The sequence below is a fragment of the Thamnophis elegans genome, chromosome 11, assembly GCF_009769535.1.
Source record: "Thamnophis elegans isolate rThaEle1 chromosome 11, rThaEle1.pri, whole genome shotgun sequence".
In the NCBI taxonomy this organism is placed as follows: domain Eukaryota; kingdom Metazoa; phylum Chordata; class Lepidosauria; order Squamata; family Colubridae; genus Thamnophis; species Thamnophis elegans.
Genome location: NC_045551.1, coordinates 44,446,099 through 44,465,619, shown reverse-complemented (window position 1 = coordinate 44,465,619; position 19,521 = coordinate 44,446,099). Strand labels below are relative to the sequence as shown.

The following is a 19,521-nucleotide window of genomic DNA, read 5'->3' as shown; positions in this document are numbered from 1 at the left end:
GCTGGTTAACAGGCCTCAGACCAGTATCGGGCCATGGACCAGGGTTGAGGGCCTCTTTTGTACTAGATGCTGTTCAGGGGTGGGTTGCTGCCAGCATTACTGCCGGTTCGGTGCATGCGCAATTTTGGGGAGTTTCATGGGCATAATGAATGACAAACCTTGCAGGTCATTCAGACAACTCCTTTTACCCCTAAAAATCCTGGTGTCTGTTTTTTGGGAGCAATTCTCAATATCTCACAGAAAGCCCATTGAAACCTTCACTGTGCTGGAAGTTGTACATTCAAATCCAAATGATCACTCAACCCAAAATAGCAATAGCACTTAGACTGCTTTACAGCCCTCTCTAGGCGGTTAACATAGTCAGCATATTGTCCCCGACAGTCTCAGAAGGATGGAAGGCTTAGTCAACCTTGAGCCAGTAGGATCAAACTCCTGGCAGGGAGCAGAGTCAGCCTGCAATACAGCATTCTAACCACTGCACCACCACGGCTCACAAAAATTCACTCACAAAAGTTGTGAGTGAATTCATTTCCTAAAAATATAGGGAGGAGGAGCTGTTGCATCATTCTGAATAGCTATTGTATAAAAGGCCTTTCCCATTCAGTGTACATAACACAATCCCAGTACAGTGCATTGGTAGCCTAGGTAGTGCCTGCTGTTGTGCATGCTTCTGGATACTCTGAAGTTAAGCATCACAAAAATAAACTGAAGAACTACTATACTGACAGGGTTATATTCACAGGTAATATAACTGCCTTTTATAATGTTCTAGTTAGTTGCAAATATATACTTTGTTATAAAAACGTACATTATATTGCCAAAAGTATTCGCTCACAACTGAGTCTGATTATGTGGATGGGTGAGCGAATACTTTTGGCAATATAGTGTATTAGCAAATTGCTTGTTTTAGGGAATGCATGTACTGCAAACTTGGGAAATCGATTAAATCATGTCCTAACACAATTGTTTATTTTCTTTTTGACAATTAAATCAAGACTTAAATCTTAGCCAATATCTTCCACGCAAGAAAGAACAAATTGCTAATTAATGAAACTTATTTGATAAATATTACAATCTGTTTCTGAATTATGTAATACTTTAGTATACACACACACATACATATTCCGGAATTAGAAGCAGTCTCATTCATTTTTATTTCATTATTTTTATATTTTTACTTTGAAAATTTCCATACAATAGCACTCTAAGCACATACATTGTCTGCAGATATTCTAATAATGCATATGTCAATAGAATTTTTCCCCCACTGTTTGGTGAGAGTTAGCTATTTTTTATTTCAGCTGCAGTTCTTAGCAGATTATCAAATAGCCAGTGAATACAAGAGTAGCATAGACATTATTACTACACATATTCTTTGGCTCTTAGCTATAATCTGGTGTCTATTATTCTCCTTCTAATCAAAATGGAGGGGAAAGGAGCATTTTACTTTGTAATAAGTAAATGAATACATAAATGTGCTTATATTAATTCTTCATAATCTGGCTATACTATCTCAGTCCTCCTGATCAAATGCTTCAACAATGTTAATAACAACATGAAATCCAAATTCATTCGAACTTGTACACTATATTGCCAAAAGTATTCGCTCACCCATCCAAATAATCAGATTCAGTTGTGAGCGAATACTTTTGGCAATATAGTGCATGTAGGTACAGTATGTGGGGATAAAACTATCATCTTACTTGCTCAGATACATTGACTGATACTTTCTAGGAAATATATGAATAACATTGTAAAAAAATTAATATTCATAAAAATGAGTACCAAATTTTTAAATCCATCTAAATGCAATAGTTCAGAGCCAATATTATAATAAAATTAAACAGAATATAATCAACATCTTATCCCGGACATCTTTGTATGATTTTTAAAGCCACAATTATTTTTACAATAAAAAGCAAGTAAAATAACCCAAAGGAAGGAAGGAATTGATCCATGAATACTATATAATATTTTTTTACTAATTCATGCTAACTTTATTCTTGTTGCTGCTGCTGATGTTGCTAAAAAACAAGATGCAAAACTTTCACCACACATAGCAAGCTTTAAATAAATATATTTTGGATTTAAAAAAAATAAAATGAAGCTTTACACGATAGCAGCTGCTCCCCCCCACCCCCAAGAGTCATAATTCATGAGGAACCTGCTTTCTTTCCTCTCAACTTTCATTCCTCTCCAGTAAATGCTGGGAAGGTGGGGGAGGGAGAGAAGAGGTAATTTTAATCTCTGATTTCAACTTCAGTGTATAAATCCTACCACTAATAAGATATATAGTCTGCACCTATGTACAACATAATTTCTCTGAGGAAACAAATGGAATAATTTTTTTTAAATTACCAGACGCTTGGAGAATTCTTTGTTTTCTGAAAGGAATCCATATCCTGGGTGAACCTTAAAAAAAATAAAAGACAAAATTAAGTTTTCTAACGCCAGGCACACAGAACTTAATTTGCACAATATACACTCAGATTTTACTTTATATTAGATGAAATTATTCTGCTGAATCATTTCTTTTGAAATTCATTGTAAAAAAATTTCTTTCTATTTGAAATGTTTGCACTAATTACATTTAAAAACCTCAATTCATCTACTATATCTAGCACTTTTTAGGCCCCATTTACATATGTGGCACCTTTAAAAAAAATAAAGAAAAAGCACTATCAATTTACTTAAAATTACATAATAAAGCAGGCCACCCAACATTACATGATCTGTGTGACATCATTCCAGGTCACACATTTCTGATGTAATACTCTGCATGCAAGTGTGTATACTTAATTTATAGAGAACACCTAACATATATTCTAGATACGCTAAATATGGATCGCCCTAGTTGAAAACAATATCCGTCAAAGAGATAGATATTTGACAGGAATAGATATTTGACTAGTTTTCCATCTATTTTTTTTCCACTTAATTGAACCATTCTCATAATTTGTTACATTTCTTTCAACATGATCTTTTCCATACCATTCAAATCTGTAAGTATCTCTACTTTACCAAGTTTATAGTTTGTTTCTTTTTCTTAATCATTTCCTTAACTGTTGCTTCACCCAAGTTCCTAGCATCAGTATGAATGCAAAGTTTCAAAGAAAACAGAATATAAAATCTGTAGACTGAGATAAAATGCTAACATGCTCCTTCACCAAAATAATGAACACATTATGCAGATCTCTATACAACAAACAACACTTGATATAATTACAAAACAAAGTAATGTGAAAAAATAGTCAGTTTCATAATTTGAATCATATGTAAATTCACAACTAAGAAAATATATGCAGTGAACTAAAGATGAAAGCCTGAACTATTTTTATCTCTATTAAGTCTTCTTAACTAACAATGTAAACATCTGCAGTGTCTGTTGGCTAATTAATGTTGTTTGCCATTTTTCCACCCCCTCCCCCTTTGCAAATGCGCCATACTGAAACATTTATTTCAAAAGAAATGATAATGCTAATTGAGACACTCCAGGGTAATTGCTGGTGTTGGCCGACTCCCATCCCTTGCATTTTATTTAAAGATGCTTTTGCATTCAGCGGTTCTGAAGACCACATTTGCATTCAATGATGCAATAATAGCCCTAAAAGTATGTTGTTGTTGTTGTTGTTTTAAAAAAACAAACATTCCTGTAAAATTTTGTATCTAGTCCTAATTCAGCAGAAAAAACAGACTAGATGGAAGTAGCATGAGCACTGATCTACTCCAATACATTTCGTCAGTAACACAACACATTTAAAAATAGTATCTGGTATAACATCTAATATCTGGATGCACCATGTATTTCCATGCAAGTCTTTGCTGCGTGCACATTCTCATACTGGCGAGATCATTAAAAAGTTTGAAAATAAAACTATTGTTAAAAAATCAAATCACACGCTATTGTAGGGAAGATCCAAACAAGAAGCTATGGCACAGAAAGGGTTAGTGTTCTAAACTAATTGGGATTTTTTTTTCCCCAGCAAATTTGGAAATGAACTGAAGCTGCTCCCTGGTGTGAAAGCTGAATCCAGCAGCCACCTGCAGGATCAGCGACCGGCACTGCCAGATGCTACAAAAGCCTTTGATTTCCAGTAGCAATTTCGGCCACATTTAACTCATGTGACATGAACTAAACTGAAATAGCATATTCAATCATTCTTCCCCTCACTTTTTTTTAATCTTTAAATACAAACTCTAGTGTCCTTGCTTTCTATATATGAAACAGCTGCAGAGGAGAGATTCATTCAGACTCACAGCTTGGGCCCGCGTTTTTTTAATGGCTTCCATGATAGCATCCATGTTGAGGTAGCTTTTACTAGTGGGAGCTGGGCCAACACAGACTGCTTCATCGGCCATTTTCACGTGGACCTGCAAAGACAAAATGACTACATTTTAATATACATGTGCCAGCCAATGTTTACTACTATTTCCCTAAGCTATTAATGTTTAAGGAACAAAAACTGACACAAATGGCATATGAATACATTGTGTAAATTATATGCACATATAAATCCCAGCACTCAAAATCAGACATACAAGAGAAGGATATAGATGTAAATAATGAAGACAGGTACACACAATGCAAATAAGGATATACAATAATAAATTTCGCTTTATGCTGAAATACAAGCATAAGGACTTTATGATAAATTCAGGGATATTTAGAAACACACAAATACAAATCTGAACATAGTACACTGATCATCTATATGTAAATTCAGAGTCTAAAACCATTTTGTTAAATGTAACAGCCTAATATCTTACTACTTAACAACAAACATTCACGGCTAGTTCCATCTAAGCAGGCTCCCCAGGAAGTTGGGGATAATTAGAGTGAATTGAATGAAGGGATGCAGTGGTGTCCCTGCACAGCATCAGGTCAACTCCATGCCCAAATTAAAGCATATGACTAAAGAGTTCAATATCACTGCACATGAACCAGAAAATCTTGAGCTTTTTTTAAGCAACCTTAGATTCCCAAATTCGTTCTGATCCTTTTTCACACAGACTATTGTCAACTATAATATTTCCAAGCAAATCTGAGAAATATGCAATAGCTAAATAAAATTTCAGAATCAATTTTGAAAAAAAATGCATATTCTAAAACAGCTTTCTTGCTTTTTATTTTAGAGACACGATCTTTTTTTTTAAATGATCAGAAAGCATCTGTCATTGTAATAATTAGAAATGGAGAAAAGGCTTCAATTTTTATTAAATAAACAATATTTAAAATATTAGATAATATTCAATGAAGCATTGCGATATAGTTGTTTTCATTTTTTTCCCTTTATAGCCTAAATGTAAGACAGGAATGAAAGTTAAAATTACATTTAGGAGGAGGTTCCTTAAATGAATTTAAATTTGTAATAAGCAACAGCATCCAAATGTCAGACATCTGGAAGTATTAAAGAAGCAAAAGAAAATTTAAAGACTTGAACACTAATCCTAGTGTTTATTCTTCTAAAAAGATATCTAAATAGCTACTGAACTTAAATATAGATTTTGATGAACAATTCATTATGTTACAGTATTGCAATATTCAAGTTCCTTAATAACTCCAATCAGTGATGGACAATGCTACCATTCAAATGTTAATATATTCTGCATAAGATTTATAAAATGCTATCCTTTTGTATAATTTTTCATTACAATGTAAGATACATATGAATCATATAAATATGTATTTTTTCTGAATTTCTCTGAAATTTTTTATTTAAAAAAACACATACATGTATTTTTTTCTCATCTTAATCTAAAAGTGGTAAATGATCCTTTAACTTCATTACTTTTTGTTATTTTTTAAAAATAAATATATTCTTAATTATGGAAAAAATCTAAGAGATTGGGAAATGCATATAACTTTAATATGCATTCCATTTTCCAATTATACAAAAGCTTAGGAGAATTTTCCCACTAAATTTAAAAAGAAATGATCTACTGGCAACAATACCATTCAAAAAGCATCCTAAATGATGTGACGTTCGAAGCAGGGTTGTTTACTGCAGTCCTTTGTACCCTTTTCAACTGCTGAAATGATTATTTTATTCTGAAATTAAAAGTGATCCTATATTCATCTCCATTCTATATTTACTCCAACAAATAATTGATAGTTTTTAGAATGAACTTCTTCCCTTTTATTTTACCTGTATACATCTACATGTCAGCCCTTCCCTTGAAGAGAGGAGGAGGAGGAGGAGGAGGAGGAGGAGGAGGAGATAAATATTTGCTAAAATGTTTTTAGAGTTTATTTATGTTAGAATTAAAATTTTAAACTCTGTCTTTCTATATACTGTGATAGCTTAAAACAACACAGAATTACTTTAAGCAAAAAAAAAATAAGACAATATATAATTTACAATACAATAAAATTGCAAATAGCAGCCAATAGGGACAATTAATGTATCAGTAAAGTTATGAAGCCAGTAAATAAACAAAGTCACATGCAAATGGAGAAAAGGCTTCCATTACTTTATTAAATAAATATTTTAAAATATTAGGTAATATTCAATGAAGCACTTGCAACATAGTTATTTTCATTTTTTTTCATTTGTAGTCTATGACAGAGCTAAATGTAAGATAGTAATGGAAGTTAAAATTATATTTAGTGGCAAGTTCTTTTGATGTATTTAAATTTGTAATAAACAACTACATCCAAATGTCAGACAAATAGAATATCAAAGAAGCAAAATAAAATATAAAGACTTGAAAACTAAACCTAGTGTTTATTCTTATCAAAAGATATCTAAATAGCTGCTGAACCTAAATATAGATTTTGGTGATATCATTTATGATGTTACAGTATTGCAATATTCAATGTCAGTTTGAATAAACAAAACCTCATGCAAAGTTTACAAGAAGTCAAGACACCACTCTGTGAAAGCCATTCCACCATCTAGGCACCATGGTCACATCCTCCCACTATTTCCTCCCCCCACACACACACACACTTATTGGGGCAACACAAAAGCCCCTGAAATTGATAATATTCAAACAATATTCAAGCAAAGGAAAAAACTTTGGGAAGAAGCAACATCAGAAAGACTTCAATTAATCAGGAGGAAAAAAAGCAAAAGATAGCATCCTTAACAAACATATTGACAAAACTGGATCAAAATTAACATATGATTCCTTTAACTTTTAGGAGCCATGGTGGCGCAGTCGTTAGAATGCGGCATTGCAGGCTAATTCTGTCGACTACCAGCAGTTCAAACCTGACTGGCTCAAGGTTGACTCAGCCTTCCATCCTTTCAAGGTTGGTAAAATGAAGATTCAAATTGTTGGGGGCAATATGCTGACACTGTAAACTGCTTAGAGAGGGTTCTAAAGCACTATGAAGTGGTCTAAGTGAGATACTATTAACTAGTTTTAAACCGCAGCCTGGTCATAGTTTGTGGAAGTTTATGTATTCTTCCAAGGAAAGTCCCAATGCAGAAATCCAATATGAAGGTAACAATTCTCAAATAGCTATGACTAAATCAGACAAAAATGAACTAATAGATGAACTGGGATATCAAATTAAGTCCGTTAGAAGCACTCTTGGCTGCTATTCTCATCTGTACATCCAAACAGATGTTGTTGTTTCTAAATAATTACAATTCTATCAAGGTCAGGTTGAATATGATTTACAAGTTGATCAGACACCTCAAATGATAATATTTATTTTTAGGTGAATTAAATGTTTAAACTAAACACCTAACTCATGCTCTCTCTGCACATGTAGGTTACAGAAAGAAGACAAAATGTTTCTATTTACAGTATCCTCCAATTTTAATCTCAGAAGTCAGCACAGAAGTTAGATGAGGGAAAATGTAAATAGAGAAAGGCCATCCAGTGAACTTTAGGATGGAACAGATGTGTAAACATAGTTGTCTCCAATAATCAACAGTCTAATCAGAAAAATACAGAGAATATCTTAAATCTGAAAGCACTAACTAGCACTTCATGGCAGAAAATCTTCAGAAAGACTATTTCAAACATCATAACTTAGATCATTGGATATATGTTAGGATACCAATATAACTCTATTTTCTTATTCTTGGGAGTTTAGAATACACTGATAAGAAATGCAAGAGAAGAAAATATAGTACTATAAACACAAATATTTTATTTAAATACTTTTAGATAATGAAGGAAGAAAAGGAAGAATTTTATTTTTTAAAAAAACACATGGTGCAGAAAAAAAATCCTTTCCTTGAAGATAGTTGAAAGCATGTCATTTCAACAGCAAAATATTATTTACTTACCTAGAAAATTTGGAAACTGCCTTTGCAGTTGTCCATAGAAGCTGACAAAATACATAACCAACATGGAATGCAGGATGGAATTTTACCAATGTATTTTTAAGTGGGGAAAATTCTTTCCAACACACTTTAACACTATTCAAATAAGGCAATTTCTGAGTTTTACTTAATTTAATTTATTTTAATTCATTCAAATTATTATCCTTAAGTATATACATAGATAAATACAATCAAAGAAATCAACAAACAACATGGTAAATTGACTCAAATATATATATATATAAACAACAACAACAAATCTTTATGATTTCATTCCATGCGAATTTCAAATCTAAATGCCTACATTAAGTAAATTTCTATGATTTACAAAATTTGCTAAAATTAAAACTCCAAGATGAAGGATTGCAGGCTGAGGGCTTTGAAAAGTTTGTTAATTTTAAATATCTAACTAAATGAAAATTTTACTTTATAATACTGATTTTTAACAATCGCCAGTATCAATAATAGAATATTATATGAAAACCAGAAGAATAGCAGCATTGTTAACAATTCTGGTAAATCAATTGACAGTTCTGGTAAATCAAATTTTAAGTGTTATAGTAAAAAGTTAAATATAGCTCCATAGTTCCCAAAGTTTTTTCGATAGAGAATCTATATAGAAACCAGTGCATAATTTACAGATAAATTACAGATTCTCAAAGTAAAAACCGAATCAGAAGACGACAATAACAATCCTTTAGCCAAGAATATTATAGGATGTATTATTGTATTCTACTCAAAAGCATCTTTGGTTTTTAAAGTAAAGTCTTTCATTAAGAGTTGAGTAAAATTTTAAGTATACTACTCCAAAGTGGAAATGTAAAAGTTGTGCAAATCCATCTATCATTTTGCAAACTAATTTCACTGTGAGCTTATCTATTTATCTGTTTACACACACACACACACACACACACACACACACAAAGAGACCCCAAAAAGAAAACAAAATTTGATCAGCTGGTTGGTTCACATAGCCAGAGCTACCTGCATTTACTATTTTAGATAACCATTTTTACACTTTAATTAGTTGATTTTCCCCCCATTTGGTAGATGCTTCTTACATGAATCTAAATGCCTAATTAAAAAGAAACCCAGCACAAAGATCCTTCTGGAGAAATGAATGCTTGGGTCACCCACTGTTCCAGTTATGCAGAGTAGACTAACCCTTGGCACATTCGAAGGTCTTAAAGCAATGATTCCGACAACATTGCACCACACAACCAGTCTTCATTGCAACGCACTTTCACTTTTCATTCCTTTGTTCTTTCTCCAACATCAAAGGCATAAGTACTGTATGCATTATTCGATAAGACTATTTTGAATATCAGCTGAAATCTTGCACAATAGAAACTTTGTCAACCTACCCACCTTTGTAGCTCACATCAACATTATAGAACAATGAAGGATTCCTCACCATAAAGTAGATGTGTTTAATTTACCCAATGAGCATGCTATGCCACAGCAAGAGAAAGCACAATTAGCTCATCCCATAAAATAAGTTAAGGTTGTTTCTCACTCTTATACACATCAAGGCACAGCAAAGTCTTGAATTAAAACTCAATTTAATGCAAATTGGTGGCCTTCCAGCTCCAGCGGTCCTTGGAGGAAGCAAACTATCTAGACCCCTTCCAGTCAGGCTTCAGACCCGGTTACAGCACAGAAACCGCTTTGGTCGCATTGACCGATGATCTCTGGAGGGCCAGAGATGGAGGACATTCCTCCATCCTGGTTCTCCTCGACCTCTCAGCGGCTTTCGATACCATCGACCATGGTATCCTTCTGCGACGACTGCGGGAGGTGGGAGTGGGAGGCGCCGTGTTGCGGTGGTTCTCCTCCTACCTCTCGGACAGGTCGCAGTCGGTGTTAGTGGGGGGGCAGAGATCGTCCCCTAGGCCCCTAACTTATGGGGTGCCTCAGGGCTCGGTCTTATCCCCCCTACTATTCAACATCTACATGAAACCGCTGGGTGAGATCATTCGCAGGCACGGGATTAGATACCATCAATATGCGGACGATACTCAACTGTATCTGTCCGCCCCGTGCCAACTCAATGAAGCGGCAGACGTGATGAACCGCGGCCTCGAAGCTGTTATGGACTGGATGAGGGTTAACAAGCTCGTGCTCAACCCAGAAAAGACCGAGTGGCTGTTGTGTTTCCCTCCCAGAGATTCGACCAATATTCCATCACTCAGGCTGGGGGGTCAAATTCTACACCCCTCAGAGAGGGTTCGCAACTTGGGAGTCCTCCTGGACTCACAGCTATCGTTTGACCACCATTTAATGGCTGTGACCAGGGGGGCATTCGCCCAGGTTCGCCTGGTGCGCCAGTTGCGACCCTACCTGAATCGGGAGGCTCTCACAACAGTCACCCGGGCCCTTGTGACCTCTAGGCTGGAATACTGCAACGTGCTCTACATGGGGCTGCCCTTGAAGAGCATCCGGCGACTTCAGCTAGTACAGAATGCGGCCGCGCGAGTGATTGTGGGTGCACCTCGGTTCACCCGCATAACACCTATCCTCCGCGAGCTGCGCTGGCTACCTGTCGATCTCCGGATGCGCTTCAAGGTGCTATTAGTCACCCATAAAGCCCTACATGGCAGTGGATCTGGATACTTGAGAGACCGCCTTCTGCCAATTACATCCCTGCGACCAATAAGATCACATAGATTAGGCCTCCTCCGTATACCATCGGCCAGCCAGTGTCGGCTGGCAACTACAAGGAGGAGGGCCTTCTCAGTAGTAGCCCCGACCCTTTGGAACGAGCTCCCCGTAGAGATTCGCACCCTCGCCACCGTCCAGGCCTTCCGCACAGCCTTGAAGAACTGGCTCGCCCGTCAGGCCTGGGGACAAGGATAATTCCCCTCCCGAATGATGAATGTATGTTGTTTATTATTTTATTATATGTCTTATCTTAATGTCTGTATCTCCCCTTCCCCTATTTTATGTGAGCCGCCCTGAGTCCCCTCAGGGAAAAGGGCGGCCTACAAATATTAATAAATCTCTAAATCTCTCTAATAAATTACCTTCAAATCCACTGACTCAGCAATTAATTACAATAAAGAGGTAGCATTGCCAAGCCTTGGTCAGAATACAAATCTAAACAGATTTAGTCATGCAGTGTTCAATACCAGACAATAATGTTCAAATCAAATCGCACTGGTAAAGGTGATAGTTCACAAGAATGGCAGTGTGAATTTAAAAGTGCTTAATGCCTATATTAAGATTTAAAAATAGCCTCAGTCCTGAGATGGTGATTTCAAAAAATTCGTACAAACAAGAGATTAATGCTATGACTTTTAGTACAGCACTAAAAATCAGAATTGTTTCTGTTCAGCACCCAAGATTTCCCTGAAGAAACACACTCACATTTTCTGCTTTTATTTTGTTTTTTTTAATATAAAAGTCTACTAATGAAAGAAGCTGAGACCCCATAAATTTCTAAGTGGATATATTGGAATAGGCTTTCTCCTTGAGGTATACCTCACATTATAATAAAAAGAAAGTGAACATACTACTTTAGCCTTCCCCTTGGGGTACCTGGTTGCATATGGCAGGGACTGTAAACTCTCCTGAATTCTGGACATTTCATAAATGTTTTTTATGTAAAAATAAATTCCAGTTGCAATCCACAGCTGCAAAGAGAAATCTGATTACTGCATAAATACCGCACACTTTCAATGTTTTGATACAATACTTTTTCAAAACTTTAATTGATCACTCCTTCTGCAGAACATCACACTATGACATCATGAACAAATTGTTCTTAAAACATATGACTAACAACCAGAGGTGGTATTCAGACAGTCCTCTCTGGTTTGGGCAAACCAGTAATGGCAGTTGTGCCCACCCACCCTGACCTAATGCGTGTGCGAGTGAAGTTAGAGATTTGTGAACCAGTAGGGAAGGTAAGTGAATCCCACCACTTGTAACAACCACAAAATTGCAAGCATTAATATGGGGAAGCTGCCCAACAATAATACCATGAACAGCTTTACAGAATTATATCAAGACGCTTGTCTCCTGATCCCAAAAGCTTATCACAATAGCAATAGCAATAGCAGTAGACTTATATACCGCTTCATAGGCCTTTCAGGCCTCTCTAAGCGGTTTACAGAGAGTCAGCATATTGCCCCCAACAATCTGGGTCCTCATTTTACCCACCTCGGAAGGATGGAAGGCTGAGTCAACCCTGAGCCGGTGAGATTTGAACCGCTGAACTGCTGATCTAGCAGTAGCCTGCAGTGCTGCATTTAACCACTGCGCCACCTTGGCTCACAATAATTTCAAAAAAGAAAGTTAATAAAAAGTAGTGGAAAAACATCAACAAATGATGTAGGATATTACTGTATCAGCACAGGAAACATAACATCAGCCTGTACCCAGATTAGAATTAAAGCACATGCCATACAATTGTAGTGTATACAATTTAAAGAAAACCTACCAAAGAAAATACACATACAGTGTGAGATTATGATGACATACTACATCCTTCAGAAAACCTGAGGTAGTTCATTCCCAGCCTCAATAAATTATATCAAACTTCACAGTTTTCCTGTCTTCAAAGTAAAAAGAGTTTCTAAAATTATATATCCATTAGGTCCTGGAGACTCCAACATCAATAAAGTTAAAGAGGAACGCAATAAAAAATAAATTAGGATCAAAAGATAAAACCATTCATATTACCAAGAAAAACTGGTGTATTATGCTAGAGAAAGGAAACCCTTTGTAATGGGTAAAGAGTATTAATTGCCTAAATTTGCCTGAATAGCTCTCCCACTCTTTGTTGTGTGCCTATAGAAAGAAGAGAGCAGAATGCTTTGTGTTATACAAGGAGACATACACACACTCTCCAGTTTGAGAGATTCCAAGACCAGAATTCCTCTTAAAAGAGATGAAAAGAACTGGCTTTACTGGATGGAATCTAACCCATCAATCTGCAAGGGAAGACCTGACATTGACTTGCTCCCTAGCAAGGCAGAACTGCTATGGAGGTCTTGGAGAAGTCCCAAATGCCATATAAGGAATCTGGATTTTACAAGTTAATCAAAGTGTATGTCACACATAACCATGCTTATTTAAAATCACTAATTACAAGACAAACACCCACGTAATATATGCAGACTCGGTAATGGCCATGCATTGTTTGTGCAAGGGATATAGATAATTTGCTTCCAATCACCCTAGAATTAGCCATTTCCCTCTCCTCATGATAGGATTTAGTTGACATTTGGATGAACTTTTATCCTAAAAGAGGCATACTGGATCAGTAGCTAATTTTCACATAAACATTGTCTTCTAAGCACTTTCACACATTACAGGAGATTAAAAGAATTCAGAGCTGTGGGAACACAAAGATCTTAAACTGTTTATACCAAAGCCACAAGACAAGTCTATCAGGCTTTCCAGTGGATGGAATCCCACAATTCCAGTGCATTTGCTATCACAAAGCTCGCTAGTCCTTTAAGGCAACAGAATATAGAGGAATGTTGATGAACTTCTGCTTTCTTAGGACTTAGCTAGTAGGCCTATAACAAGAGATGAAAGAAGCCCTTCTTCAACTAGATCTTACTGACCAGAATGCTGCCCAATCTTATCTTAGGTATACAGATTATTATAGGTCCAAAGATAATTGCTTAGACAAAGATAGGAAACTTTCAGCAGACACTTTTCCCCTCAGTTCATTTCCACTGAAATACACATGAAGTAGTATAGTCCTTATTGTCATTGTACATCATGTATACAATGAAATTAGTTACAATTGAAATACACTGAAATACAATTTCCTTTTAAAACATTTTCCTATTGATATCAATGACCTTTATTTATGGCTTTCATTTATACATTTAATTTACTTACAGTCATCATCAAATAAAACACTACACAAAAAGCATAATGGACATAACCATCAAATGGCATTCGCCAATCTGTTAGTCTTCAAAATTTAAGAATGATTCCATCTTGACACCTTTTCAAAACAATGTCAGGATTGCCATCAATCTAACCTCCAGCGGAAGACAGGTAAAGCTGACACTCAAAAGCCCCCACCAATCTCCCTTCCTATGATGTGAAAAACTGAAAAGTTTCCATCATGGATTAGTGTGCTGGATGGGTCACTTCTGCCAAAACAAAACAGTCCTGTATGTTATTTCCTGATGCACAAGTCAAAACTTAAGGATATTATTTCAAAAAGATGCACATTTGTCATCTGCAAAATATAATTTAATAAGCAAAGGGTTGGCACTCATTTCATTACTTGTTTTATTTATTTATATCAATTTAGCACACATTTTAAAGCACATAACTGGAGGACCTTAAAACAGTATATTACCTACACCATAAAATAAAAAATACAGATTATGTGACAGAAAAGGGGAAAATATTTTTAGTAATAAAAATATCACATTACCACAGTAAAAGCTAGATATTACAGTGTACCATCTTTCAACAATAAACATCAATTGAAACAATCGTATTATGAAATGTAGATTTTTTTTAAAAAATGAAAAAGAGGACATTATATTTGGGCAGCATAATTTTTTAATATATTTGAAAATAGGTGAAAAATTCAAAGTGCCTGCTGTCTATACCAAATGAGATCAAACAGAGAAATAAATTATAGATTTCCTTAACAACAACTTTAATGTTGGAAATGTTAAGTATTTATATTTCACTTTTATCAAAGATTTTTAAGCAATCTAAAAAATGAAAGGTAAAAATATTTACAATAAATACCAGACAAAATTATGTTTTATGAAGTCAGTATATTTTAAAAAATAAAAGTAATAAAAACGTTTTTAAATGCCTGAGTGAATGAAATTTATTTTACTTGACACTTATCAAATGCGAAACTGGAATAAAGGATACCTCACTCAGGAAGGAATTTCAGAGCTGACCATCAACCAATGATTCCACCATATGGGAAAAAGTTTTCTTTAAATATATGGGTCCCATGTCGTTGAAACATTTTGCACTCCATTGAAAAGTAATGAGGCAGCTATATGAAATTATTTCAAGACTAATGAAAAATTCTGCATTATAGCAATACTGTTAAAATCAGACTGCACCATTTAGAAAAACTTCGTGCCATTTGGAACAACTTGAAGTTTGCAGGTGTCTTCAAAAATATCACAGAAAGCTGTGACTACACAATAGTAGGGTTGCATACAGTGCTAAATTAGAGCTTGTTCAACCACAGTTTTTTGGATAAACCATAGTTGTCTACCTTCATGATACACACTAAGATAAAAACCATCTACACACAATACAGTGATTTAGAACCCAATAAATCAATTTATGGCTTACTATAAAATGAAATCCAGATCACTTTCTCCTCCTAGGAGAAATCCCAGAATATCAACCAAAACTGATATAAAGTTCTCAGGTATAATATATAAACTTATATAGTCTATATAAACTATATGTCTATACACTTATAGACTAAAACCATCAGTCTGCCTGTGGACCATGAATGGAGACAGAGCCGATCAAGTGACTGATTTGATTGTGTTATTGTTGCCAAGGGAGGTGGGGTGGGGTGGGGTTTATTAGGTTTCTATTATCTGATAGATTTTTAAAATTTTGTAATTTTGAGACACCAATGTGTGAGTTGGGCATAAATAAAATAAAATAATAATAAAATAAAAAAATAAAATAAAAAATAAAATAAAATAATAAAATAAAAAATAAAATAATAAAATAAAATAACAAAATAATAAAGTAAAATAATAAAATAGTAAAATAAAATAATAAAACAATAATAAAATAAAATAATAAAATAGAAAATAAAAAATAAAATAAATAAAATAAATAAAATAAATAAAATAAATAAAATAAATAAATAAAATAAATAAATAAAATAAATAAAATAAATAAATAAAATAAATAAATAAATAAATAAATAAAATAAATAAAATAAATAAAATAAAATAAATAAAATAAATAAAATAAATAAAATAAATAAAATAAATAAAATAAATAAAATAAAAAATAAATAAAATAAAATAAAATAAAATAAAATAAAATAAAATAAAATAAAATAAAATAAAATAATAAAATAAAATAAAATAAAATAAAATAATAAAATAAAATAAAATAAAATAAAATAATAAAATAAAATAATAAAATAAAATAAATAAAATAAAATAAAATAAAATAAAATAAAATAAAATAAAATAAAATAAAATAAAATAAAATAAAATAAAATAAAATAAAATAAAATAAAATAAAATAAAATAAAATAAATAATAAAATGCTATATTATAATTTAGACTGCTTTTCTTTCTGGATACTATGTTCACTCAGGACTTCAATTTTATCAAGAGTTAAGCTTCAATTTACAAACTTTATCTAACCTATTTGTGAAATAAGACACCAGTTGAAAACTATAACCACTTCTTCTGATTCAGTTTTATCCAAGTTATTCTAATTTATATCATGCAGTCAATCCTTTTTTTGTAAATTGCACATCAACTGGGGCTTACTTTAAACGAGCTAGTTTTCAGAAAATACCAAATCACTATTCATACATGTGTGTATTTTTAAAACAAAAATAAAAGCTTAGTTTGACAAAAAATGTCAAATGGAGGATTAAATTTATAGATTTTTAAAAGCACTATTTAGAAAAAAATATTGCTTTGGAGCACTTTTAAAGACATGTATATACTGTATGTATGTTTGTGTGTCTTATGTATAAATAAATAAATAAAAGAACAAATAAAAAGAGAATTCTTATACAAATCAATAAATGAAAATTATTTTTCTAATCCATTTTTATTTGAAATTTAAGCTGCATTTTGAAGGTTATTAATCATGTATGTATTGTATTGTATGTATTTTATTATTTGTATGCCGCCCTTCTCCGGGAGGACTCAGGGCAGCGAACAATTCAAGGGGGGAAAAAAGGGGGAACATAAAAGACAAAATACAAATAATAAAAGTAGACAACAGTCACACAACCATACATGTCGAGAGGGGAGGGAACTCATCACCCCCAGGCCTGTCGGCAAAGTCAGGTTTTGACGGCTTTTCGGAAGGCCTGGAGAGAGGTGAGGGTCCGAATCCCTGCGGGGAGTTCATTCCAGAGGGCCAGAGCTGCCACAGAGAAGGCCCTCCCCCGGGTAATAGCCAGGTGGCATTGGCTGGTAGATGGCACCCGGAGGAGGCCAACCCTGTGAGTATCTAATCATCCTGTTTTAGATACTTAAAACATCCTCTACCCTTCTTGGATTCATAAGTGAACTCAAAAACTACTTTGCAACTGAAAAACAATTCCTATAATACTGCAGCACCTCTTCACTTATTGAAGTTAGAGAAACTGCTGTCAATTTAACTGGATAGTACATTGTTTTATCAATTGCAACCAGATCTGTATATTATGTGGGTCAGAAGGAGGGCTGAGAAAAGATCTACAGACCCCCTCAAAATCCTAGACATAAACTGTTTCAACTCTTCCACTTGGGACGCCACAACTGCATGTCACAATAGCTAGATACAGTGACAGTTTCTTCCCTTGTGCCATCACTCTTCTGAACACCTAATTCTCACAATTAGGACATGGTGCCAAGTGCCCCAATGACAATGGGTATCACTGTTTACATGCTTCATCCATAGCCATGTAATTTCGATGGCCAGGTCACAATATTTCATTATTTTTTCTAGTTCTTTTTCTTCGACTCTGGCATCTCCAGGAACAGTGATATCAATAAACTGTACACTTCGGCCCTCTACAACCGTGATATCTGGCACGTTGTGCTCCAAATGACAATCCATTTGTATTCCAAAGTCCCACAAGATCTTCACCTTCTCATTTTCGATAACTTTTTCCACTTTATGTTCCCATGACTTTCTGAATACAGGTAAATCATATTTTTTTACATAATGACCAATGGATTAATTTAGCAACTCGGTCGTGTCTAGCTTTGTAATCAGTTTGTGAGATTTTACTGCATTCCCATATTAAATGTGAAACAGTTTCGATTTTGTTATTGGAAAGTCGGCAGTTTGGGTTGTCAGTGGATTTTTGTATCTTCGCTTTCATGGCATTAGTTTGCGTTGTTGTTGTTGTGATGATGATGATGATGATGTTGATGATGATGATGATGATGCTTTGCATATACAATAAGAGCTCCTGCACCAAAGGTGCACGTGTCTCTTCCCACACTTGGCCAAATAAAGTATTCTATCCTATTCATACAAACAAAATTTATCAAAGGATTAAGGTTTATGTATAATTTTCATAAAAATATTTACCAAGAATTACCTGTGCAACCTAACTTCTAAAGAAAACTTTAAAAGTCACACACACGTTCTTAAAAAATGTATGTGCACACATATACACATATGTATGTATTACTTATGGGGATATTTTTAAAACAGCACACAGGGTACACACTAAATCCTTTTTCAGGTTTGCAATTTTTCCCTATTTGCTAAATAAAGAAATATTCCCTGCTGAGGCCAAATGATTGGTTTCCCTATAACTCTAGAGGCCTTAGCTATCAGTCCCTTTAAGAAACTCTGACATTTTAACCTGCTGGGCTCACAGCACCCTTGAGGGGACTTTACTTGCAGTTTTACTTCTGATGCTGCTGACCACTAATACTGACTCCATAGATAATGGATTTCAATAACAATCTCCTACAGGTTAACACTTTTGAGCTGCATTGTGATACAGCTTTAATTAAGTTAATACATGATGGTCACAGTTTGGTAGGAAGTTTTTAATAAGTGCATACAGTAATAAAAAATATGTTGGTCCTCATCTATACAACAATTTCAGTGAAAGTTTACCTACAAATATGAATTCATTTTGTGGATTTATGAGATGTTCAATTTCTTTTTTAACAAGTTAAACTCAATGTGTTACTTTATTAACTCTATATATATCTATATATATATATCTATATCTATATCTATATCTATATCTATATCTATATCTATATCTATATCTATATCTATATCTATATCTATATCTATATCTATCTATCTATATCTATATATCATCTATATCTATATCTATATCTATATCTATATCTATATCTATCTATCTATCTATCTATCTATCTATCTATCTATCTATCTATCTATACTGGCAGTTTCATGAGTGATATGAAAGACAGGGTTTTGGCCCTCCTAGGTTTATCTGGTTATTAAACAGCCAATCGCGCAAGGATTTGGAGCAGAATATGGTTCAGAATACCTTTGGCTGGAATCCGACCCCGAGGGTCGCAGCCACTGGGCC

At 34.2% G+C, this 19,521-nt stretch overlaps 1 protein-coding gene across 1 annotated transcript in view; it reads right to left on the bottom strand.

Moving 5' to 3' along the window:
• The window catches only part of PCCA (propionyl-CoA carboxylase subunit alpha), a 220,856-nt gene that overhangs the window by 174,593 nt on the left and 26,742 nt on the right, over positions 1 to 19,521 (bottom strand). The window contains 2 exon segments of the mRNA XM_032226371.1: positions 2,359 to 2,412; positions 4,258 to 4,371. Of these exon segments, the coding sequence (XP_032082262.1) occupies positions 2,359 to 2,412; positions 4,258 to 4,371 (168 nt within the window).